Source organism: Pristiophorus japonicus, chromosome 22, assembly GCF_044704955.1.
Source record: "Pristiophorus japonicus isolate sPriJap1 chromosome 22, sPriJap1.hap1, whole genome shotgun sequence".
Lineage (NCBI taxonomy): Eukaryota > Metazoa > Chordata > Chondrichthyes > Pristiophoridae > Pristiophorus > Pristiophorus japonicus.
In genome coordinates, this window is record NC_091998.1 from 59676291 (window position 1) to 59702871 (window position 26581).

The window sequence follows — 26581 nt, forward strand, 5'->3', positions numbered from 1 at the left end:
GAGCTGTGGGTCACTGGGGGGGGGAGCTGTGGGTCACTGTGGGGGGGGAGCTGTGGGTCACGGGAGGGGGAGCTGTGGGTCACTGGGGGGGGGCAGCTGTGAGTCACTGTGGGGGGGGGAGCTGTGGGTCACGGGAGGGGGAGCTGTGGGTCACTGGGGGGGGAGCTGTGGGTCACTGGGGGGGGAGCTGTGGATCACTGGGGAGGGGGGCTGTGGGTCACTGGGGAGGGGGGCTGTGGGTCACTGGGGAGGGGGGCTGTGGGTCACTGGGGAGGGGGGCTGTGGGTCACTGGGGAGGGGGGCTGTGGGTCATTGGGGAGGGGGACTGTGGGTCACTGGGGGGGTGCTGTAGGTCACTGGGGGGGTGCTGGGAGCTGTGGGTCACTGGGGGCGGGGCTGTGGGTCGCTGGCCTTTTGTGAGGCCTCCTCTCCTGAAATCCCAGCATTGTTTCCAAAGTGGATCGAGGTTGATCTCATCAGAAGTGGCGAATCAGGGTGGGCCTCCCAGGGGTTCGAGAGATCTGTGAAGCTCTTCCTTGCCCTCGGTACAGCTGAATCACAATGGTCTTTTGCTCCAACAAGAAGCACGGGCTTAGCAAAGTATTTGGACCTATTCCAAAGGCTTAAATAAATTGTGGAACACGGCTACAACTTGTTGGGAATATTATTCCATTGTTCCTGGCCCGATGTAGAGGGTACAACAATGGAAATAAAAAATATTTAAATGCTCATTTACACTCCCTCAGTCTACACTTGCTTAGAAACGGGGTACAAGGGCAATCTGGCTGGTACAGAGCTGACAAAATATCACACGCTATCCCATGCACCCGTTTCCTTGGCCACCCTCTCCTGTTGAGCTTGCGTTCGGGTCCCCATTATAACCAAGGGATTCATTGTACTTCCAACCCCCTTTGCCTCGTTAGCAAGCCCGCTCTACCCCAGGGTAAAGCTTCACCGCTTTGCATCGTCTCTCCTTGGAGCTCAGGTCCCGAGTTTACAGGATCGGTTTGAGCACCCTTCACTCGCACGCCTATGGTGTAACACACATGGCACACATGCAGGGCAACGAGTGCAGTGGGGAGCATTTTGTGTTGCAGACATAGAAAGAGGCCGTGACAACAGGTGCGCAGGTTAAGGCTGGGCTGGAGTTCCTCGGGGAACTCCTTTTCGTGCACTGGGAACCTGTTTGCCACAGATTGATGTCTGCATAGTTTTAACGAAGCCATTAACCAATTTGAAATAAATGGATTGCCCACTTGGGTAAAAGAGTGCAGACCAGAAACTGTGTCAAAACAAGTGTGGCAAAAATAGTGAGTCAGCGGCTGAGTGAGCTGGGCCCCAGTGTTGCCACTTTACACTATATTAATAGTGTAAATGTAACAGAAATTGGTGCGCTTAACAGACGATGCGGATATATAATACAAACTCCCTATTTGTGCCGGGTGCTCCTTCAAACAAGATATTTTTTCTTTACATTTATTTTCTTCCCTCAGCCCTCCCCAATTCAGGATTCCGTTTTCTCTTTCTTTTTACTCTTTTTCAGGAAGGATGGAGTGCGAAACTTCTTCTTCTTTTTCGACGGGGACTTGGAAGGCGATCCCTCCGGGGAGAGGGGGCTGCCGGGCACCGCTTCGGTTTTGTCCTTGGCTGTCTTAGCAGGGGGTTCGGTGCCGTTCTCGGCATTGCTCATCATCTGACTGATCCCTTTGCTGAGCTGCTCCTCCACCGACTGCTCCTCCTGCTTGCCGTTCACCACCACTCCCGGGGCTGTCGTCTCCCCCTCGCCCGGGTCCCTCGCATCGTCGCAAAGCTGGGGTTCTTTAGGAGAGAGAGAGAGAAAGGCGCAAGAACGTGAGGGTTGCAACACTTCAGAGTCCAGTTCAACACTGGCCCGCGGCAATTACTGCAGCATTTGACAGACAGCGCGGAAGCACTTGTCTTCTGACTGATTCTACCCAGAGCTGACGAGAAAGTGAAGCTAAAACAGCCCTCAAAGTGGCCCGAGATAATTTGGCTCCTATCACTGAGCGCTCGGTGCAAGAGCTGCACGGCACATGATGTGCCAATGCACCAATGCAGGTTATTACCTGCGCCACTCTCCATCCAAATAAATCTCTTCCGCACACATCCAGCACCTGGGAGATAGCTGCACAACCTCCATCGTACAATTATTTCAACTTGAAGCATTAATACAAGTGCCCCCTTATTAAAGGGGCACTAAAACCGACAAACTTAAACAAATTAAACTTTAGACATTAAGGACCAAATTAGAATTTGGTTGCCGGGGGTGATGATGCACTCCAGTCCCTCCGGCGCCCACCTCTCGCGGAGGTCCGCGAGCGTACCGGTGGACACCGCGTGCTCCATCTCTAGGGACACCCTGGCTCGGATGTAACCGCAGAAGAGAGGCAGGCAGTCGGGCTGAACGACTGCCCGCTCTCTGGACCGGCTGATGGCTCCCTTGGCCGTGCCCAGGAGCAGGCCTACGAGGAGACCTTCCGACCTGCCCGCTCCCCTCCGCACAGGGTGCCCAAAGATCAGCAGCGTGGGACTGAAATGCAACCAGAATTTGAGGAGCAGCCCCTTCAAATATTGGAAGAGGGGCTGCAACCTCACACATACAACATAGACATGGAACACGGACTCCTCCAGACCTCAGAAATTGCAGGCAGCCTGGGAGCCCGTGAACCGACTTAAAAACCGATTGCACGGGACTGCTCCGTACACCACTCTCCAGGCCAAGTCCCCAATAAATAGAGGGGGGACTCCCGCATAGAGAGCATTCCAGTGGGGACGCTGGCCTCCTCCGGTTGGCAAGATGGTGCGCCATGGCGTGTCCGGATAGTAAAATGGAGGGTGTGCAAAAGCAGCCCGCACAGGAATCCCCTCCGTGCAGATCTGAAAGGCACTGAGGGGATTTCCCGGAGGAGGCTCAAGTTGTGAGGCGCCGGCTCCCGAGGGAGGTTTCGGGGCTTGGCGCCGATGAGGAATTCTATCTGAACGGGGGTCAGTTCAGACAGGATCGCCCCATGTGCTTGAGCCTCCTCGATCACCTAACGGAGTCAGGGCCCAGCGCTGTTTTTAGCGACTCGATGGCATTGGCCACACGCTGGACGTCGGCCCAGCCCGCTCCTCCGCCATCGAGTAGGTCCCTGACCCTGTTCACCTTCCAATCACAGCCCTCTCGTCCGCCTGCCAACTAAAACCATGGAGGTACAGCTTCCTGAGCAGCGGATCCCGAAGGATAGCCGCCACTCCAGACGGGGGAGAGCTGCGCTTGGTGGCGACTCTGTTCCAGACCCTGATGAGTTCCTGGTAAAAGACAGGCAGCCCCCACATGGCGGTCCTGACGCCCCCTAGGCTCACAAACAGGAGCTGCATGTCATAATTGAAGCGATATTGCTGGCGGAAGAAATACGTTGCCAGCGCACACCACCTGGGAGGGGGCTCAACGTACAGGTATCTCTCTGCAGGGTCTGAAGACGAAACGTTGCACCCTCCACTGTACATCAGCACTATCAAAGGGTTGCTGAGTCACCTCCAGAACCAGCATACAACACAACGGATTCGTGTGGTGAACCTAGTGTCAGCCCCTCCCCCGGTCCCCCATTGGTGAACCCAGTGTCAGCCCCTCCCCCGGACCCCCATTGGTGAACCCAGTGTCAGCCCCTCCCCCGGACCCCCATTGGTGAACCCAATGTCAGTTCCTCCCCCGGTCCCCCATTGGTGAACCCAGTGTCAGCCCCTCCCCCGGTCCCCCATTGGTGAACCCAGTCAGTGTTAGCCCCTCCCCCAGTCCCCCATAAGTGAACCCAGTAGGTCTTAGCCCCTCCCCCGATCCCCCATTGGTGAACCCAGTGTCAGCCCCTCCCCCGGACCCCCATTGGTGAACCCAGTGTCAGCCCCTCCCCCGGACCCCCATTGGTGAACCCAGTGTCAGTTCCTCCCCCGGTCCCCCATTGGTGAACCCAGTGTCAGCCCCTCCCCCGGTCCCCCATTGGTGAACCCAGTCAGTGTTAGCCCCTCCCCCGGTCCCCCATAAGTGAACCCAGTAGGTCTTAGCCCCTCCCCCGATCCCCCATTGGTGAGCCCAGTCAATGTGAGCCCCTCCCCCGGTCCCCATTGGTGAACCCAGTCAGTGTTAGCCCCTCCCCCAGTCTCCCATTGGTGAACCTAGTGTTAGCCCCTCCCCCAGTCCCCCATTGGTGAGCCCAGTCAATGTGAGCCCCTCCCCTGGCCCCAGTGCTGAGGGAGGAGCTGTAGGTCCGCTGTGGCTTTAACTCGTTATGGGTAGACTGATGTGGTTGGTCCCAATGAGGGCGATTGTACAGCAGTTAGCAGAGGTCAAGGTGGAGAGGAGAGGGGTCTCTGGGGGGGGGCACACAGCACACACTTTAGCAAATTAATATGCAAGCACAGAATGACCATGGTTCAGGCACACACGACACATGCAAGGGGCCTCAGTGAGCAGGCCAATTTCACCGGAGGCAGCTGGGAGAGGAGGAGGAGGAGACGGCCAAAGATGTTGTCAGGAAGTGGGGATCGGAGCTGGGGTGAAGCTTCACCATAAGCACGAGATAGTTCAGGGTGACGTGGCATGATTCGTACCGAGCGCAGCACGTATCTCCGTTTGAAGCCACACCCCAGGGCCGAGTGTGACACCACGTTGATGGGGTTTGAACCCAACTGCAATGTATGTATTATTACTCAACCTTTTTTGACGTGTCCTATTTTTGGTATATATTTGTGGCTGCTCGGAGTGACGGGTGCCATTGCTGGGCGATGTGAGGATCGCTGACTGCCCTCAGTATCGAGGAGAGCTTTACCTCATTAGTCTGGGCAGTGTTCACAACTAGAGGTGGAGTGATAGTGTGATACTCCATTTGGCCACCCTTCCCTTTACTCTTTTGTGTTGTAAACACTATAAACATAGACAGTGAAAAACACATGAAAAGATGGCGCCAGGAAAGATCAAATCATTGTTAATTCAGGCCTGGCATAAATCCAAGGATTGTGCTAATGAGTGGTGCATGTGAACTGCTCATCTGCTTATCTCATTCTACAGCATTCAAAACCAAATCATATCGCCCAATTTAATCCAGTGGTGATCGGAATTGAACCTTTGGAAATGTCTAAACAGTGTGGGCTGTGAATGGCCAACTCTTCCCCGCTGCTCTGTGTGTGGGAGTCATTCATTTGGACTGGAGCAGAAAGATAAAAGAAACTCGGAGACTGGAAACGTCAGCGCTGAGGGAAAGTGCAGACTCGATCTACGGGGCAACATCAGCGAGTGTTTCTGTGGAGTGATGCGAGCGAGCGAGTTCGAACTGAATGGATGAGCGGGGAAAGCGAGTCACAAGAACATAACAAATAGGAGCAGGAGTCGGCCATTCGGCCCCTCGAGCCTGCTCCACCATTTAATCCGATCATGGACCCAGCTCCACTTTCCTGCCCGCTCCCCATAACCCCCCTTTATTCCCTTATCGTTCAAAGGAATCCTCAGACAGTCAACATCTTGAACCAGGGACCGATGCCCCACTCGCGAGAAATATTGGCTCCCCAAATTGAGACACGTGTATGAATCGAACCTGCACGGTCACATTCTGTCCCTGCTGCATCACGCGGAAGGGGAGGGTCAGAGTAAGGAGAATACGGAGGATTGGATTGAGGGGGGTTGTCCAGGGGAGATAGCATGGTGGGGGACGGAGGGGGTTTGAACAATATACTTACTACAAAGACAAGTACTCAGTATCATGAGGAACTCCTTTTAGCGTGAGCCAAACAAAGAAAAAACAAAGAGAACAAAGATGGGACGAAATGGACACAATTGAGCGTGCATCACACAATTACTATATTCCACAGAAATTAAGAAGCATCGATTTCCAATCAAAAAGTGACAGGGTTTGAGAAACGGCCATTTCATTTTGTGGGTTTGCAATGGGTGTTTCCGATGTTAACGGATGCCCAAGGCGCGGGTTCCCTTCCTCAGCTGGCTTGACCCGCACCCGGCAGAGCTGCCGCACACTGCATGAGGAAGCTGAGGTTAAGGAGCAGTGATGGGCTGACCGAGGGACTCGAGCCCTCTCCGCCTGCCACAGACAGTCGCTGTCGAAGGGCAGCGTCTGCACAGGCCAGCCGTGCGTCGTCAGCCGCTTGATGTCGCAAAGCATTTCTGCTCCCCTTGTACGACCAGGAGCTGACTGTCAAACTGGGCCTGGACTTTCTCGCAATCGTCTCACGCACTTTGGGCACAATGGTGAAAAATGAAGGTGCCCCTGAAAGAGACAGGAGCTCAACAAGAGACTGGGCACGGCACCATGGCTGGCGGTCTGCTACGAGCACAATCGCGGGAAACGGCAAAACAACTTTATCTCAAAGAGCTGTAGTTCTGCCCGAGTTTCTATCACCGTTACGGAGGTTGTTTTTTTTTGGCTAGCTCTGCACTTAACGGTCATAGCTGGCCCTGAGTTCTGGACCTATCTAATTATAATGCTGGTTTGCGTTATATGAGCACTGAGCTCCATAGATCTCTCTGTGCACGAAGGCAACACTGGGTATGGTACTGAACCATTTGCACCAGGACGGTCCCAGGCTCGGTCAGCGACATCAGCTCCAAGTTCTTATTTCCCATTTCCGATCTACGACTCTTGCTGGAAAGGGTTTGGCTATGATGCACTTCGTGGCCTCACAGCCGAGCCGCACCCGCTGTCCAAAGGCCATTTGCTGAGGGACCACTGGCTGGTCGGTGGAAAGGGGGGGGGGGGGGGGGAAATGAGAAAAGACAGCGATACTCCTCGCAACAAACACAGCGTTTTGTTGATAGACAGCAACAGAAACTGTGACTATCGCTGCCATTGGTGAGCAGTATCTGCTGTGGCACTGGGGGGGGAGGGGGAGGTTACGAGGTTTATTTCTTTGTAACGGGAAGCCTTCCTTCAGTAAAAATGTCACAAAAAAAGTCCTGACTCCCTGAGCTTCTTGGCTGGTGTGCAGGCTCCCTGGAGCCTGGGGCTGGGGGCGTTAACACCAGCCCCACTCACTGGGCAGCAGATGCTTCTCCTTTCATTGAAATACAGCATGGAGACACCAAAGACTGCATGCAACACAGCACTGAGACACAGACCACTGACATTCAGCAACGGCACCAAACCACAATGGAAGTCCTGTTTCAAATAGTAACCGAGTGTGAGTCCCAGGGACCGGCAAATACCCGAATGTGAACCCGACAGACATTCTTTGCACTTAAATTCTGCCCCCTCCTCATTTTTTGCCAGATTTCTCCGCTCCTCTGCTGAAGCCCCGCTTCCCTGCCGGGGTGCAGCTCGACAGAAAGGATCCCCTGAACCCCCACAAAAGGCAGGCATGAAGATGGCCACAAACACTCTGCCAATTCTGAGTTCATTCTTTGATCGTAGTAAAAGAAAAAGTTGGGCTGTTGACAACTACTAAGAAAGGCGGGACTGATCGGGGAATGCTCCCAGTGACGGGACTGACGGGGGAACGCTCCCAGTGACGGGACCAATGGGGGAACTCTCCCAATGACGGGAGAACTCTCTCTATGATGGGGAAATTCTCCCAGTGACGGGACTGATGGGAAAACGCTCCCAGTGACGGGGCAACGCTCCCAGTGACGGGGCAACACTCCCAGTGACGGCACTGTCTGCTGTCAGACCCACCTACAGGATGGTGCTGTAAATACGCCCAAAGCAAGCTCGGGGATGGCGTCCCTTCTGATCAAACCCTTGAGCTGTTGCCTTACGATGTCCAGGACAAATGGATCAAATTAGGAGCCAGAGCTACGATGGTGGAGACCTACTAGCCAGGAGAGATACAGCAACCGTTTAAGATTCAGCAACGGCTTACCTCCTGGTGACCCGAGTGAGGTGGGTGATTTAACTGGCGAAGTGAGTGGGGTCTTTAGAGGAGAAATCCCAGCGGAAGTATCTTCCTCATCTGGACCTGTGTGGAAACAATACATCTCACTGTTCATTTCAAATACTTGCAAAATCAGTTTATGTTCCAACACTGGTGGGGAGCAAGCTCGGAAACAGGCCCACCTGCTCGGACAGGAAGGGGGCCCATAACAGCAACAACTTGCATTTATATAGCGCCTTTAATGTAGTAAAACGTCCCACGGCACTTCACAGGAGTGTAATTAAACAATATATGACACCGAGCCACATAAGACGATATTAGGAGAGGAAGTTTGGTCAACGATGTAGGTTTTAAGGTGCAGTTTAAAGGAGGAAAGAGGTATATAGAGGCAGAGAGGTTCAGGGAGGGAATCGCAGAGCTCGGGGCCCAGGCAGTTGAAGGCACGGCCACCAATGGTGGAGCGATTAAAATCGGGGGATGCTCAAGGGGCCAGAATTGGAGGAGCACAGACATCTCGGGAGGTTGTGAGGCTGAAGGAGATTACCGAGATAGGGAGGGGGGCGAGGGCCATGGAGGGATTTGAAAACAAGGATGAGAATTTTAAAATCGAGGCGTTGCTTAACCGGGAGCCAATGTGGGTGAGCGAGCACAGGGGTGAAGGGTGAACGAGACTTAGTGCGAGTTAGGACACGGGCAGCCGAGTTTTGATATCACCTCAGTGATAACATGAATAGGGGATGCTATGAAAGAAGACTTGTGCCTTTCACCACCTCAGGACATCCCAAAGGGTTTTACAGCCAATGAAGTACCTTTGGAGTGCAGCCACTGTTGTAATGTGGGAAATGCGGCAGCCAATTTGCGCACAGCAAGCTCCTACAAACAGCAATGTGATAATGACCAGATTATCTGTTTTAGTGATGTTGATTGAGGGATAAATATTGGCCCCAGGACACCCGGGATAACGCCCCCTGCTCTTCTTCCAAATAGTGCCACGGGATCTTTTACGTCCACCTGAGCGGGCAGGCGGGGCCTCGGTTTAACGTCTCATTCGAAAGACGGCACCTCCGATACTGCAGCACTGCACTGGGGTGTCAACCTAGATTATGTGCTCAAGTCTCTGGGGCTTGAACCCATGAGCTTCTAAGTCAGAGGCAAGAGTGCTGCCCACTGAGCCACGGCTGACACCTCGACACCCGACAGCAGTCAATGAGGAAGTGGAGAGAGCCAGGGTTGTTGAAATTTCCCAGTTGGGGGCCCAGAGCAGGAAGCGGCACTGATACAGTTATGCATGAATCCCAAAAAGTTAGTTTGCAGGTGCAGCAGGTAATCAGGAAGGCGAATGGAATGTTGGCCTTCATTGCGAGAGGGATGGAGTACAAAAGCAGGGAGGTCCTGCTGCAACTGTACAGGGTATTGGTGAGGCCGCACCTGGAGTACTGCGTGCAGTTTTGGTCACCTTACTTAAGGAAGGATATACTGGCTTTGGAGGGGGTACAGAGACGATTCACTAGGCTGATTCCGGAGATGAGGGGGTTACCTTATGATGATAGATTGAGTAGACTGGGTCTTTACTCTTTGGAGTTCAGAAGGATGAGGGGTGATCTTATAGAAACATTTAAAATAATGAAAGGGATAGACAAGATAGAGGCGGAGAGGTTGTTTCCACTGGTCGGGGAGACTAGAACTAGGGGGCACAGCCTCAAAATATGGGGAAGCCAATTTAAACCGAGTTGAGAAGGAATTTCTTCTCCAAGAGGGTTGTGAATCTGTGGAATTCTCTGCCCAAGGAAGCAGTTGAGGCTAGCTCATTGAATGTATTCAAGTCACAGATAGATAGATTTTTAACCAATAAGGGAATTAAGGGTAACGGGGAGCGGGCGGGTAAGTGGAGCTGAGTCCACGGCCAGATCAGCCATGATCTTGTTGAATGGCGGAGCAGGCTCGAGGGGCTAGATGGCCGACTCCTGTTCCTAATTCTGATGTTCTTCTGTTCAATGTGGTGCGTTACGTTTATCTGAAGGTGCAAGTCTCCTCAGCAGATTTTGTGCCCAAGGGAATGAGAACCCTCACCATCTAATCCCAGCTGCTTCCGCTCCACCTCTCTCTTGTACTCCTCGAGTTCCTGGTCCGTGAGCTCGTTGAAAGGGTTTGGTGGCTCAGGCTCCTGCTCCACCTCCTCAGGCTCCTCCTGGGTCAGAGGTTGGGCTTCTGAAGCCAGCGCACCTTCTGCAGACTGACAGAGACAAGGCACAGAGTCATCAGCTCAGCTCTATGCAAGGCACAAAGCGGCGGCTACGTGGTGAGGTCTTAAACGGCCGCCGCTCACGCAATTCTCCCCCGGTGATTATTCCTGCGCTCCCCACGGCCGCCTCGCTGCTCCCGAACCCTCCTAAGTGCGTCACCAAAGCGCGCACCGCCGGACTCCCGCCCCGCAAGCAAAATTCACCGTAAAAAAATCTTCCGCCCACTGTGTGGTGCCCCCGACAGTTTGTTCTGTCAGCGCGCGGTGGTTGCAGTGTGTGTAAAATGGCGGCGTAGCTGACATTGAAGGGGAGGGCTGCGCTGATGACAGACAGCGGCCGACATTCTGCCCTCCCCCACTTCCGCCTCACTTATGACCGATACTCCGCCCTCCCCGTCCCCACTAACCCCCCCTCCCCATTATGACCAACCTCCGCCCCGCTCGAAAAAAAACCCGACAAAGAGCTGAATTTCGCACAAGAGGTCACCGCGGTGGTGAAAACACGGGAAAAACGGCAGGTGAATTGTGATTTGCCTGAATATAGGAACGCCGGGGTGCACTTGATGTTTAATCAGGACATCCTGAAACTGCAGATAAAATAGAAGCACAGAAGCTTATAGCACAAGCTGAGGCCATTCGGCCAGCCATGTCCACGCTCCCCCTTTTCTCACAGAATCACACCGCGCACAAGCAGGCCGTTCAGCCCATCGTGCCTGCCCCAGCTCATTGAAAGATTGGTATGGTGCCATCCCAGGCCCTTCGAAGGGGGAGCGAACATGAAGCTGTTGTTGGACAATGGGAGGTGGTCTGTGGGAGTTCCCGGGATGGGCGAGGCAGAGGTTGAGCTTACCGGGCTCCGGCTCCTCTCAGTGATGACTCCCGCTAACAGTTGGGATTGCGGCCCGGCTGACTTCATGTCCTGACGATTCTGCTCCCGAATCTAAGGGTTACAGAACAACTTTCAGTGAAGTGACAAACAGATTGACTGTGTCGCCAGACACGGATACAAAGCAGGACCAAAGCTGGGTTTTTATAGCAATTGCTTTTCCGTGACACTGCTCACAAACAAAGGAAAATACAATCAAATCTCGTCCTGCAAAAAAGTCTGGCTCCTGGTTAAGCAACGCCTCGATTTCAAAATTCTCATTCTTGTTTTCAAATCCCTCCATGGCCTCGTCCCTCCTTTTCTCTGTAATCTCCTCCCGCCCCACAACTCCCCGAGATGTCTGCACTCCTCTAATTCTGCCCTCCTGAGCATCCCTGATTATAATCGCTCAACCATCGGTGGCCGTGCCTTCTGTTGCCTGGGCCCCAATGCCTGGAACTCCCTCCCTAAACCTCTCTACCTCTCTTTCCTCCTTCAAGACACTCCTTAAAACCGACCTCTTTGACCAAGCTTTTGGTCACCTGCGCTAATTTCTCCTTATTTGGCTTGGTGTCAAATTTGTTGTCACATAATACTCCCGTGAAGCGCCTTGAGACGCTCACTACGTTAAAGGCGCTATATAAATGCAAACTGTTGTTTTGTGTCTCTCTGTATACAAAGTTTTTTTCTAATTATAGTTACACAAAGTGTGAATCACTGCCTGGGATGTGTTAACCTGATCGAGTTGTTTATTCAGCAAGGTAGTCACTAATAAATCCAATGGGGAAATTCAGGAGAATCTTTACCCAGAGAGTGGTGAGAATGTGGAACTCGCTGCCACAGGGAGTGGTCGAGGGGAACAGTATCAATGTATTTGAGCAGAAGCTAGATAAATACGAGGGAGAAAGGAATATAAGTATGTGTTGATGGGATAAGCATGCCAGGCATCCCAAGGAAACTAATATTGAATCAGGGACAGGGATTCACCAAAATTAACATAAGCAAAATAACAGTAATGAAGAAAATAATGACACAAAAGAGAGACAAATCCCAGGACGAGATGGTTTCCACCCAGGGCTTTAGAGGAAGAAGATGATAACATTGCAAATGCTCTAACCATAATCTTCCAAAGTTCTCTCAATTCGGGAACAGTTCCATTAGATTGGAAAATTGCACATGTCACTCTGCTATTTAAGAAAGGTGAGAGGGGAAAACCAGGCTAAAGTTGATGCTCATGGAATGGAAGGCAAATTATTGACCTGGTTAAGAATCATCATAGGCAGTCCCTCGGAATCGAGGAAGACTTGCTTCCACTCTAAAAACGAGTCCAATTCGAGAACCACAGTCCCTGTCACAGGTGGGATAGATAGTCGTTGTGGGAAGGGGTGGGTGGGACTGGTTTGCCACACGCTCCTTCCGCTGCCTGCGCTTGATTTCTGCACGCTCTCGGCATTGAGACTCGAGGTGCTCAGCGCCCTCCTGGATGCACTTCCTCCACTTAGGGCGGTCTTTGGCCAGGGACTCCCAGTCGGGATGTTGCACTTTATCAGGGAGGCTTTGCGGGTTGAGAAAGTGGCTGAGTGGCATGAGGCAGGCAGTAGGGGTAATAGGCAGTAGGGGTAATAGGCAGTTGGGGTAATGGGCAGTTGGGGTAATGGGCAGGTCCTCACTATTGGTGTCCCACAGGGATCTGTGTTGGGGTCACAACTATTCACCGTATTTATTAACCACTCAGATGATGGGATAGAAAGCCAGATGTCCAAGTTTGCTGATGACACAAAGATAGGTGGCATTGGAGACAGCTGTATAAAATTACATGGGATATCAAAACTGCAGTAAATGGAGTTCAATATAGGCAACTGTGAGGTGATCCACTTTGGACCTAAAAAGGATAGATCAGAGTACTTTCTCAATGGTGACAAGCTGGAAGCAGTGGAAGTCCAAAAGAGACTGAGGGGTACAAGTACATAGATCATTAAAATGTCATGTACAGGTACAAAAATCATCAAAAAGGCTAATGGAGGAAGCAGGGTTAATGTTTCGGGTCAGCGACCTTCTATATGCTGTGTTCCCAGTGTGTCCTCTGTAAATAACCATGTGCACTCTCCCTAGCTTTTCAGAGAGTGAAAGATTTGACTGACTCGAGGAGTCCCTGGCTATGGCCTTGCTCTTGACTGGAGACACGTCTGTACATGTTTTACGCTGCGGCAGCCCACAGCACGTGCCTTGTTTCTGGTTATTCCGGCCAACACCTGGCCATGCCCGTTACAAACAACACCGTGATAGTCTATCGGATAGTGATGTGAAGCACCTTACCTTATTCCTGGTTTCAAGCACCTCCCGAGGGTCTGTAAAAAGAGGCACAAACTGGTTGGGAGTTTCAATCTTGATTGGAGTTCCACTGCTGGATTTCGTGACCTCATCGGCCTTCAACCACTTCAAATCAAAAGAGACACTCGTCACTTCTACAGCTGTTCCAAGGGATATCACTGGCAAAACATACTGGCATAGCACACTGGCAGAGCGCACTGGCATAGAGCATTGGCATAGCGTGCTGGCAGAGAGCACTAGTAGAATGCAACTTGGTAGAAAAAACGCAAACATTCTAAATTTGGAAAAATCTTTGTGTTGATGCCTCAAAAGTTAAACTTCTGATTTAGCTACATAAACATAGGGACAGGAGGAGGCCATTCAGCCCCTCGAGCCTGTTTGGCTATTCTGTTAGATCATGGTTGGTTTGTAACTCGGCTTCATCAAGCTGCCTTTTCTCCATACCCCAGGATACCCTTCCCCAACAAAAATCTATCGATCTCAATCTTGAAAATTTTCAGTTGAGCCCCAGCATTCAAATGGAACTGAAGAGCTCACAGAGGGAGGAGATAGAATGTGTGTGTGTGTGTGTGTGTGTGTGTGTGTTGGGGGGGGGGGGGGGGGTGATAAGGATCAGTACCAGTGGATCTGCTGTGTGGGTCAATTATCAAATCTCCAGGAATCATCATCATAGGCAGTCCCTCGAACAAGGATGACTTGCTTCCACATGAGTTCACAGATGTTTCAGTGAAGGACCTGATGTTCCAGTCCTGAACTCCAATTGAAGGGTGGAAGATGCCTGTGCATGGATTTTTTTTTAACGTGTGGTGACCGTTGCACACCAGCCACCACATGGGCTGGACAGAGCTAGGTCTTTATCTAGTGGCAAGGATTAACCAGGACAACTGGAGACCTGCTCTGCTGCACGGACCTAGTGCGCGCACATATCGCAGTGTGGGCTGGCCCGTGCTGCCCCTGGGCCCCGTACCTTCATTCGCCGCATCTCCGCCACGATCACCCACCAAATCTCAGCCACGATCCCGTATCACTCCTCCGCCACGATCGATATCCAAACGGTGACTGTGCCAAACACAAAATACGATTCTGGCTTCATGCACAGGTCTCCACTTCTGGCTGCGTCCAGCAGAGGGAGCTGAAGGCAGCAGACCTGTGCTGCCCCTGCATTGCACCAGGCATGGATCACTCTGCAGGGAGAGGCTGCTGGGGAGGCCATCTGGTATTAGATTTCCATAAAGCCACTGGCAAGTCGATCTTTTACACAGGCATTAAATCTACGATCAAAGGTACAAGAGGCCACACCTGGCACCAGTCACATGCTCCTCCCACGGGGAAAACTGTTTTTCCATTTTCCAAACTGACGTGAATGGATGAATTTATCTCAGACTCATCGCCTGAACAAACACTAAGTTTGGGAATCCTTTTAACCCTCTAAGTGCTGGACTGACTGAGGGGCGCATCCAATTTCTGTTGTCCGGGCTATCATTCTGGTAAACCTTCGCTGCACTTCCTGCAAGGTCACTATCTGCGTCCCATGGTGTGGTGCCCAGAACTGCTCACAGTGCTCCGGGTGTGCTCAAGTTGTTTGTTCAGGCGTCGAGTCTGAAACAGATGAATTTTGCACGAAGAGCTGCAGGCACACTGCAGGATGGAGGGCCCAGGGTCTCGGGGGTGGGGGAGGGGGGGAGGATTGCTCAGCTCAGTCTGATGCCCAATTCCTCCCACGCACACACACCGAGACCCTTACCACGGTTCCGACAGGGTCAATCCCCCAGTCGGGATCACTGGACAGGGAGCAGCAGGGGCCCGGGAAAAGCCAAAGGACCACTCTTTCATTCGGGCAGCAGTAAGTGGCACAGCAGCGGGGGAAGGTGGGATTAATCTAACCAGGGTAGAGTGAGAAGATAGTGGGCTTTTATTCTCAACTGATCAATGCTACTGAGCAATAAGAATATAAGAAATAGGAGCAGGAATAGGCCATACGGCCCATCGAGCCTGCTCCGCCATTTAATCCGATCATGGTTGACCTGATCATGGACTCGGGTCCACTTCCCTGCCTGGTCCCCATAACCCCTTATTCCCTTATCGATTCAGAAACTGTCTATTTCTGTCTTAAATTTATTCAATGTCCCAGCTTCCACAGCTCTCTGAGGCAGCGAATTCCACAGATTTACAACCCTCAGAGAAGAAATTCCTCCTCATCTCTGTTTTAAATGGGCGGCCCCTTATTCTAAGATGCTCTCTAGTTCTAGTCTCCCCCATCAGTGAAACATCCTCTCTGCATCCACCTTGTCAAGCCCCCTCATAATCTTATACGTTTCGATAAGATCACCTCTCATTCTTCTGAATCCCAATGAGTAGAGGCCCAACCTACTCAACCTTTCCTCATAAGTCAACCCCCTCATCACCGGAATCAACCGAGTGAACCTTCTCTGAACTGCCTCCAATGCAAGTATATCCTTTCGTAAATATGGAAACCAAAACTGCACGCAGTATTCCAGGTGTGGCCTCACCAATACCCTGTATAACTGTAGCAAGACTTCCCTGCTTTTATATTCCATCCCCTTTGCAATAAAAGCCAAGATTCCATTGGCCTTCCTGATCACTTGCTGTACCTGCATGCTATCCTTTTGTGTTTCATGCACAAGTATCCCCAGGTCCCGCTGGACTGCAGCACTTTGCAATCTTTCTCCATTTAAATAATAACTTGCTCTTTGATTTTTTCTGATTTGATTTGAGAATGGAACTTTTTGGGTCGTGTGGCTCAAGTTGATTCCTAGCTGTGCCCTGCCCCCTCCTTTGCTTATCCTTGTTCCCCGCCCCCTCCACCAACCCTCTCTAGTAGGGGCAGAGCAACCTGCTTCCCAGCTAGAGTGATAGCTTCCCCTCTCGCTCTCCCCGCGGAGCGAGCTTGGGCTCTGCCAATTACAGCAGGACTGCCATGGACAGTGGGTGGGGGGCTGGGGGGCTGGGTTCGGACTAGTGTACTGCCCACTGAGCTGGGGCATCGCCAGCCTGTTTGAAACTAATGTGCCAAGGTGCTGCTATCACGCTGTCTGTACGGTTACAGAATTCCTGGAGTTAGTGCGCTGCTGAAAGCCAGCGATAGATTGTCAGTGGCACGGACTGGTAAATGATGGCTTTGTGAAGATTACTGCAAGTCCAGAGGCCATCATAATTAATGTGCATTTAATACCAGAGATTCCCTGAGAGAACGAAGATAATGTCAGGATAGAGGAATGTCAGGACATAGAAACAGAGAAAATAGGTGCAGGAGTAGGCTATTCGGCCCTTCGAGCCTGCACTGCCATTCAATAAGATCATGGCTGATCATTCCCTCAGTACCCCTTTCCTGCTTTTTCTCCATACCCCTTGATTCCCTTAGCCGTAAGGGCCATATCTAACTCCCTCTTGAATATATCCAATGAACTGGCATCAACAACTCTCTGCGACAGGAAATTCCACAGGTCAACGCTCTATCAGTGAAGAAGTTTCTCCTCATCTCGGTCCTAAATGGCCTACCCCTTATCCTTAGACTGTGTCCCCTGGTTCTGGACTTCCCCAACATCGGGAACATTCTTCCTGCATCTAACCTGTCAAGTCCCGTCAGAATTTTATATATTTCTATGAGATCCCCCTCATCCTTCTAAACTCCAGTGAATACAGGCCCAGTCGATCCAGTCTCTCCTCATATGTCAGTCCTGCCATCCTGGGAATCAGTCTGGTGAACCTCTGGTGAACCAGAGACCAAAACTGAACACAGTATTCCAGGTGAGGCCTCACCAAGGCCCTCTACAACTGCATTAAGACCTCTCTGCTCCTATACTCAAAATCCCTAGCTATGAAAGCCAACATGCCATTTGCCTTCTTCACCGCCTGCTGTACCTGCATGCCAACTTTCAATGACTGATGTACCATGACGCCCAGGTCTCGTTGCACCTCCCCTTTTCCTAATCTGCTGCCATTCAGATAATAGTCTGCCTTTGTGTTTTTGCCACCAAAGTGGATAACCTCACATTTATCCACATTATACTGCATCTGCCATGCATTTGCCCACTCACCTGACCTGTCCAAGTCACCCTGCAGCCTCTTAGCATCCTCCTCACAGCTCACACCGCCACCCAGCTTAGTGTCATCTGCAAACTTGGAGATATTACATTCAATTCCTTCATCTAAATCATTGATGTATATTGTAAATAGCTGGGGTCCCAGCACTGAGCCCTGCGGCACTCCACTAGTCACTGCCTGCCATTCCGAAAAGGACCCGTTTATCCCGACTCTTTGCTTCCTGTCTGCCAACCAGTTCTCTATCCACGTCAGTATATTACCCCCAATATCATGTGCTTTAATTTTGCACAACAATCTCTTGGACACAGATGATGTGCTCTCTCTCTCCCTCTCGATATCACTGCCCCGAGATCCTTATTGCACAGAGGGCACTGTGGGCGATAAGATTCTGCACTCGCCCACCACAGCCTGGTATTGACCAACCTTCCCTGGCTCCTACTTCCCCTCCCACGAACGTTCGGGCCACGCTCTTCCCTGGGGACACTGTGCCGCCCGACTGTGGAAAGGACACAGCTCCCCTCGGCCGTAGAACGCGCGCCGAGCGGCGCTCCCCGTGCCCGCAGATTATAACGGGCCGTGTTTGCCGCCCGAGCGCCGAGGCCAGTGAGCACACTGTGCGTGTGCTGCTAACGTGCCGCGTGCAATTGCCTTGTGCGGGCGGCACGCTCGTGACTTGCGGCTCGTGCAACGTGATGGGCCACAGGGAAAACGCTTGGCAGCAGGGCGCGGCGATCGGAAAACCAGGGGCGCACCCGGGCATTGGGGAAGTGCAGGTACAGCGGGCAAAGCGGCCTGCTCCGTGATGTGCAGGTATGGCGTTTTATAAACTTAAGCAAAACGTGGGCGGAACTTAACTTAACCTTCCCGAGAACAGCAGATTTGGGGGTTGAAACTGCCCTGTCTATAAGGCACGTGGTCACCTGACAGCAGCGGCCACGGGTCTGTGCGCGTTGGCCGCGGAGTAGCCGCCATTTTGGATATTGCCCTCCTTCAGTTTTGGAGCGGTGTCGGGGACCGCCCGCCCGTTTTCCTGCCGCGCTGTGCAGACGCCGACCCCTCACCGACCCACGGAAAATTGCCCCGCACGAGCGATCTCGCCGCCTCCGCCGGCTTTAGCAGTCGATGCCTTTCTGTGGCTGGGCGGTGCAGCCGCCATTAAAGGGGAGGGTGGCGCTGCCTGGGCCGGCAACAGGCAGCCCCACACCCCCTCTCATGTGCCAGGCCGCGAGGGCGGCCGAAACCCTCCCCTGGTGGCCCCGTGTTTGCCACTAAAGTGGCTGCAGAGTTCGCAGCGGCCCTCCCCTTTAACTGATGGGGACGGACGTTGTGATGCACCAGCGCGATGACATCCTCAGCGCAGTACCGATGACTTGGAGCATTGGCCGCTCCGCCCCTCTCCCCGCCCCTCTCCCCGCCCCCACACTGCTCCGCCCCTCTCACCACCCCCACACGAATCCGCCCCGCCCCCACACTGCTCCGCCCCTCTCCCCGCCTCCACACCAATCCGCCCCGCCCCCACACCGCCCCGCCCCCACACCAATCCGCCCCGCCCCCACACCGCCCCGCCCCCACACTGCTCCACCCCTCTCCCCGCCCCCACACCAATCCGCCCCGCCCCCACACCACCCCGCCCCCACACTGCTCCACCCCTCTCCCCGCCCCCACACCAATCCGCCCCGCCCCCACACCGCCCCGCCCCCACACTGCTCCACCCCTCTCCCCGCCTCCACACCAATCCGCCCCGCCCCCACACCGCCCCGCCCCCACACTGCTCCACCCCTCTCCCCGCCCCCACACCAATCCGCCCCGCCCCCACACTGCTCTGCCCTTCTCCCCGCCCCCACACCAATCCGCCCCGCCCCCACACTGCTCCGCCCCTCTCTCCGCCCCCACACCAATCCGCCCCGCCCCCACACTGCTCCGCCCCTCTCCCCGCCTCCACACTGCTCCGCCCCGCCACCACACCGCCCCGCCCCCACACTGCTCCACCCCTCTCCCCGCCCCCACACCAATCCGCCCCGCCCCTCCCCCACACCCCCCTCCGCCCCCACCCCCCTCCGCCCCGCCCCACCCCCACCCTGGCCCCACTCCGCTCCGACTCCCCTCCGCCCCGCCCCCACTCCGCTCCGCCCCCACCCCCACACCGCTCCGCCAACGCCCCCACCCCCACATTGCTCCGCCCTGCCCCCGCCCCCACACTGCTCCGCCCTGCCCTGCCCCCACACCGCTCCGACCAGCCAGAGCTGAAAATGGACGGAATATCCGCCCTATGCATTGGAGCGGACGGAACGCCTAGAGAACGGTCGGTGCGCCCCGTTTCCAGCGGAGGGCAAGTTCGGCCCCTTGGTGCAGGTGAGCAGGATGGAAGGGGACCTCAGCTCGACCACCCTTCCTCCAGCAGCTCCCCCGAAGCCGCCTCGCCGCCTGGGTCCCGTCACCTGTGCTGACTGACGCCATTCTTGCTGCCCGTCAAGAACAGGGCCCCTTTACGCTGCCTCTCGGCTCTGCTACTGCTGGTGCCCTTTGCCCCCAGTGCGCCCCCCACTGCTCAATGCATTACACTTTCCCCTTTCCGCCATTTCCCCTGTCTGCGCTTTCATGCAAACGAGCTGAGCTCACCCCAATCACATCTCACGGCTCGCTGATAGATATCGTTTCCTCTCTCGGTGAAACTGGTTCAAACAGGAATCGAGTGTAGAAAAGTGCGGACTGACCTATCAATCGGGAATCACTGCCAACAGCAGCTTATGGTTATTGCCTGATTTGCTTCTGGTCAATCATCACATCCAGCTCCCACCACTGACCCCGTCACACCACGGCTTGTGTTGAGGCAACCCAGCACATATCCTGATTCATTATCCATTCAAATACACAATAGCCCAAGGTTGCACAAGCTCAACACTGCCACTTGTCGTGATTGTCCAAGTGAACGAGTGACACTCACTCCCAGGTGTCCATTATCCTGCACATGATCACCTGGACCCCTGGGATACACTCCAGTGGGGTGAGCACTCCCTGGTATTATATTTTGTACAAAAATCAAAAAATGTTGCACCTTTGGAAATAAAAATTGGCAACTGTTGCCCGCGATCGGCAGCGTGACTGACTGAGCCCCAATGAGGGGTCGATGGCTATTCCACGAGAGGTGTCGAAATCTCACAACTCTGGGGGTTTGTTGGCCGCAACATTAAATACTTCAGTTTCAAGCCTGAAGTTTATCTGCACTGCCCGACAGTCTCCTGGTAGCTGAATGCATTCCTCGTACAGTTGTCACCTCTGCATTATGTCGCAAGGTAACCGTTGGGATAAAAACAGCAAATGCTGGAAACGCTCAGCGGGTCGGGCAGCGTCCGTGCAGAGAAATAGAGCTAGCGTTTCAGGTCGGTGACCTTTAGTCAGAACTGGCCTCTTTTACCTCTCGAACGAAAGCTGGGTTTGTTTCTGGCTGCGGTGGTGATCGGCTCTTACAGAAGGTGGGTGCTGCAGGGAATTCAAGGCCAGAGTGATTCCTGGACTAGTTTCAATCGCCTCGATGGGTTGGAGAGGAATGTCCCAGAATTTCACTCCCAAATTTGCCTGGGTTTTTGATCTTTTTTTTGCCTCTCCCAGGAGATCCCAGGGTTTGGGGTGGAGTGTAGAATGTTGTGATGCACAAGGTATCGGGATTGTGAGGGGCAGGCTGGGGGTCTTTACCTGTCCGTCATTATCCGTATGTTCGCACCCTTCATTGATATCGGTTTCCCTTCTCGTGTTTGATCGCACGTCTCATAAAACTCGCTTCCACAGCCACATCTCTCGCCTCAGTTACCGCCTTCCTCTGCCAATTCACCAGCTGGATTTTAATTCAGATTCCGCCCTTCCTGCTTCCGATCCGCCCTCGATCACACGTCATTCTGTTCCCGCCACTTACTCACACCACTTCCGTCGAAGGGTCATTGAGCTGAAATGCTAACTCTTGTCTCTCTCTCCACAGACGCTGCCTGACCCACTGAGCATCTCCAGCATTTTCTGCCTTTGTTATTTCAGGGTTTCCAGTATCCGCAGTATTTTGCTTTTGCTGTGGAAGATAACTTGCTGTATTCCTGATAATTCACTGTGGGAGCACCTTCACCACACGGACTGCAGCGGTTCAAGGCCGCAAGCTCACCACCACCTTCTCGACGTACCAATTCGGGATGGGCAATAAATGCCGGCCTTGCCGGTGACACTCACATCCCAGGAACCAATCAAAAAGAAAAGTTCACCATCCCTCCCCGCACCCATTCACCCGCAGCTAGCGAATATGGAAAACCCTTGAGAGATTGGCTTGAGCCCTTCAGTACTATACCCACGAGCACAGTGCGGCCAACACAACGCAACATGACACACGACTTCTTACTGTGGTTTTAGCCCTTGGGCTGCTGGGGCCCCCTTGTGGTTCGTCACTGACGTCAACCCTCAGGTAGGTGTTGGGAGAGTTCAGCCACCTGGTCTTCTCTTGCTGCTGCTTGTGGCTGTGGTGCCGGAGCGAGGCGTGAGGAAGCACGTCTTCATCGAAGGTGAATGCCGTGACAGTGGCTGGGATCTCCACCTCGCTCTTGTGCTTGGTCCTCTGCTGCACAATCGGATGTCTGTAGGCGTAGCCGGTCCGGTAACCCTGAAATCACAGAGACGGTCAGCCAAGACTCAACTCGCACAAGAACCCGTTGTTCTCTAAACGCGCCGACTTGCAGAAATCAAAAGCCATTGCTATGTTGTCCAACAGTGCCCCAGTTCTGCGATCATTACAAACTGTCCATTACAAAACCAAGACAAATAATCTTTCAGTTGTTTATCCCGCGGTGGAATGCAGCTCAACACAATATACTGTCCCAGTCACAAAGCACAGGAACAGGAGGAAGCCGTTCAGCCCCTCGAGCCTGCGCCACCATTCAATTAGATCGTGCCTGATCTGTACCTTAACTCCATTCCCCCGCCGTGGTTCCAGATCCCTTCATACTTTACCCTTAAAAATCACGCAACCTCAGTCTTGGAAGGTCCAATTGTCCCAGCACCCACAGCCTTTTGGGGGAAGAGCGTTCCAGATTTCCACTACCCTTTGTGTGAAGGAGTGCTTCCTGACCTCACTCCTGAACGGCCTGTGTCAGGCGTGGCTCACTGGGCAGCTCACTCGCCTTGGAGTCAGAGGATTGTGGGTTTGGAAAGCGGAGACAGGATCGGTCCAAGTCAGCATGGATTTATGAAAGGGAAATCATGCTTGACAAATCTTCTGGAATTTTTTGAGGATGTAACTGGTCAAGTGGACAAGGGAGAACCAGTGGATGTGGTGTATTTGGGCTTTCAAAAGACTTTTGACAAGGTCCCACACAAGAGATTGGTGTGCAAAATTAAAGCACATGGTATTGGGGGTAATGTACTGACATGGATAGAGAACTAGTTGGCAGACAGGAAGCAGAGAGTCGGGATAAATGGGTCCTTTTCAGAATGGCAGGCAGTGACTAGTGGGGTGCCGCAGGGCTCAGTACCTGGACCCCAACTATTTACAATATACATTAATGATTTAGATGAAGGAATTGAGTGTAATATCTCCAAGTTTGCAGATGACACTAAGCTGGGTGGCAGTGTGAGCTGTGAGGAGGATGCTAAGAGGCTGCAGGGTGACTTGGACAGGTTAGGTGAGTGGGCAAATGCATAGCAGATGCAGTATAATGTGGATAAATGTGAGGTTATCCACTTTGGTGGCAAAAACACAAAGGCAGATTATCTGAATGGTGGCAGATTAGGAAAAGGGGAGGTGCAACGAGACCTGGGTGTCATGGTACATCAGTCATTGAAAGTTGGCATGCAGGTACAGCAGGCGGTGAAGAAGGCAAATGGCATGTTGGCTTTCATAGCTAGGGGTTTTGAGTATAGGAGCAGGGAGGTCTTACTGCAGTTCTACAGGGCCTTGGTGAAGCCTCACCTGGAATATTGTGTTAATTTTGGTCTCCTAATCTGAGGAAGGACATTCTTACTATTGAGGGAGTGCAGCGAAGGTTCACCAGACTGATTCCCGGAATGGCAGGACTGACATATGAGGAGAGACTGGATCGACTGGGCCTGTATTCACTGGAGTTTAGAAGGATGAGAGGGGATCTCATAGAAACATATAAAATTCTGACGGCACTGGACAGGTTAGATGCGGGTAGAATGTTTCTGATGTTGGGGAAGGCCAGAACCAGGGGATATAATCTAAGGATAAGGGATAATCCATTTAGGACTGAGATGAGGAGAAACTTCTTCACTCAGAGAGTTGTTAACCTGTGGAATTCCCTATCGCAGAGAGTTGTTGATGCCAGTTCATTGGATATATTCAAGAGAGAGTTAGGTATGGCCCTTACGGCTAAAGGGATCAAGGGGTTTGCAGAGAAAGCAGGAAAGGGGTACTGAGGTGAGCGATCGGCCATGATCTTATTGAACGGTGGTGCAGGCTCGAAGGGCTGAATGGCCGACTCCTGCACCTATTTTCTATGTTTCTATGTTTCAGGTCCCACTCTAGGCACTTGAACACATTAATGTAGGCCGGCCCTCCCAGTGTAGTGCTGAGAAATGAGATTCAGATGAGACGTTAAACCGTCTGCCCTCTCAAGTGGACGTAAAAGATTCCACGGCATTATTTTGAAGAGCAGGGGAGTTCTCCCCGGTGCCCGGGGCCAATATTTATCCCTCAAACAACATAATAAAAACATTAACTGGTCATTATCACATTGCTCTTTGAGGGAGCTTGCTGTGCGCAAGTTGGCTTCCATGTTTCCCACATTACAACAGTGACGACACTCCAAAAGTACTTCATTGGCTGTAAAGTGTTTTGAGATGCTCGGTGGTTGGTCATCATCATCATAGGCAGTCCCTCGAAGCGAGGGTGACTTGCTTCCACGCCAAAAAAAGGATGAGTTCACAGGTGTTTCAATGAAGGACCTAATATTCCAGATCCCGAACTGCATATTGAAGGGCGGAAGATGCCTGTGCGTGGATTTTTTTAATGTGTGGTGGCCGTTGCACACCAGCCACCACACGGGCTTGACAGAGCCAGGTCTTGGTCCAGTGGCAAGGATTACCCAAGTCTAACTGGAAAGCAGCTCTGCTGCACAGACCGAGCATGCACATATATTACAGTGTGGGCTGGCCCGTGCTGTCCCTGGGCCCTCGCCTCTCCTGGGCCCCGGTCACTTCTCTCTGCGGACTCTCGCCGCTCCTTCGGCCCTCCTGCTGTGCCTGCCCGCACTGCAATCAGTGACCTGGCTTCGCAGCCGTCGCCCTCCTGCAGCACGCGCTGCTCCCTGCAGTGGTATGCCGCCGCACGTGACCGGGAGCGTGCCGATTTCCGGGCCGGGCCCCGGCCTGCAGGCCGGTGGTTGGTGGGCTCTATATAAATGCACGCCTTTCTTTCTTCTTTCTAATATTAAGGTCATGCACCCTTGTCTAATTCCGGTTTCTGCACTGACAGGAAATCTTCTCAAAAGCATTCATTCCAACCGAGCCGCAGCAAACAGTCTCAGGATTGTATTCGGTTTATTTTTTTTTTTACACGCAGCGTATTTCTGGCACAGCCTAACTGGAGGGCCTCAATAACCCGTCGGTAACCAAGGGAGAGAGCAGGTGCCGGTGTTTGCCCATCGGGCTGCCGGCACAGGGCTTCAGGATTGCGGCAACAGCCTTTCACTGCACACCTCTCCACTGACGCCTTGTGCTGTCTCTCCCTTGTTCCCGTCATTCTCCCAGTTAAAGATGCCCCTCCCAGATCTCCAACAACCCAAAGGACAATCTCACCTAGTGGCCCTGGCAAAATGTTTCTCCAAGTCTCGGAAATAAGCATCAAAATCCAAATAAGATGACCCTCTTCTGATTGCTCATAGAATCCTATAGTGCCTGTGGCTGCTCTGTGACAGAGCGATCCCATTAGTCCCACACCCCCGCTCTTTCCACCTATTCTTGTAAATTTTTCCTATTCAAGTATTGATCCGATTCACTTTTGAAAGTTACTCTTGAATTTGCTTCCAGCAGCCTTTCAGGCAGCGCGTTCCAGGTCATGACAACTCACTGCGTAAAAAATATTCCCTCAATCTCCCCAGATTTGTTCCCCATTTTCCGATCCTCCTGCCAAAAGGAAACAATTTCTCCCTGTCTACTCTATCCAAACCCTTCATAATAAACCTCCCCTTAGCCGTCTCTGCTGCCAGGAGAACAATCACAGCTTCTCCGCTGCCTCCACATTGTCCACCTCGAGCACATTACAGTACTATTTTTGTCCCTTGGATAGCAATATCGCTCCCATGACCCCGGGGTGCTGGAGCCCACAGGGTGGTACTGACCCATGGTGCTGGCTGACCCCAGGCCCGCCCCCCCTGCTCTGTTCGCGATCCGCTGATTCCCAACATGGTCCGCCGCGCAGTCAATCCAGGAAACGGTGGCCCTGATATTCACGGAACGTATGTACGGCGGGGAAACCCAGAAACCTGCCTGTATTTAACGGCAGGATCTCATTCCCATGCCGGGCTGGAAAGCCAGCGGTGGAAGGGAGAGCCTTGGGGATGGCCCAGGCAGTCGGGAAAGTTGGTGGGAGGGTGGGCACGATAGATCGCAGCAGCAGATTTGCTTGTAGGGGCCGGGGGGGGGGGGGGGAGGGAGGGAAGAGGGGGAGTGGGAAGCGCTCTGGCTAGAAAAGCACTTACCCACTGGATCTGGCTGTTCAGCTGCCGGGTTTCCCGCGCCCTGGGAAATGCGGCCCGCAGCCGGTTAATCCACATGTCTCCCAAAGTCTGAGGCACGGAGCCTGATTTAAATATTATAATGACTGACCCGCCTCTCCAGGTCGAGTCGCTCGGCCGCGTTCAAACCCAGCGCAGTTAACCCAGAAATAGGTGCGTTTGTGGCGAGTTAGGGTCGGGTTTCATAAATTTACCAATTTAACACTATCCTACCCTCCGACTCGACCCTCTCCCGCCTTCGTGAGGGGTTTTAAAACTCCCCCCACGTGTCCGTGCGTGAGGACAGGATTGGACTGGACGGTGGTGCCTTGTCTGGGCGAATAGCGCACCGAGACTCAACACCTCGCCTCACACGTGATGAACGGTCACGGCCGAGCTACAGGCTGATGCTCATAACACTTCTCTTACTTTGGCATGTTTTTTAAAAACCGAAAGGCTCCTACAGCGCGCAGAGAATGAGGGCAAGTTTAAACCAGC

General features: G+C 53.0%; 1 protein-coding gene across 2 annotated transcripts in view; it reads right to left on the reverse strand.

Moving 5' to 3' along the window:
• Positions 1–242: 242 nt before the first annotated feature.
• LOC139235072 (beta-adducin-like) overlaps positions 243–26581 on the reverse strand; it is a 70059-nt gene continuing 43720 nt past the window's right edge. Inside the window, exons 10-15 of one of the 2 annotated variants that reach the window (XM_070866204.1) lie at positions 21757–22014; positions 13299–13418; positions 10968–11057; positions 9946–10108; positions 7864–7959; positions 243–1818 (exon numbers count right to left, since the gene is read on the reverse strand). In XM_070866204.1, coding sequence (XP_070722305.1) covers positions 1505–1818; positions 7864–7959; positions 9946–10108; positions 10968–11057; positions 13299–13418; positions 21757–22014 — 1041 coding nt within the window. In that variant the 3' untranslated portion in view covers positions 243–1504. The remainder of the gene's footprint in view (positions 1819–7863; positions 7960–9945; positions 10109–10967; positions 11058–13298; positions 13419–21756; positions 22015–26581) is intronic. The other variant, XR_011588408.1, reaches the window with a different exon arrangement.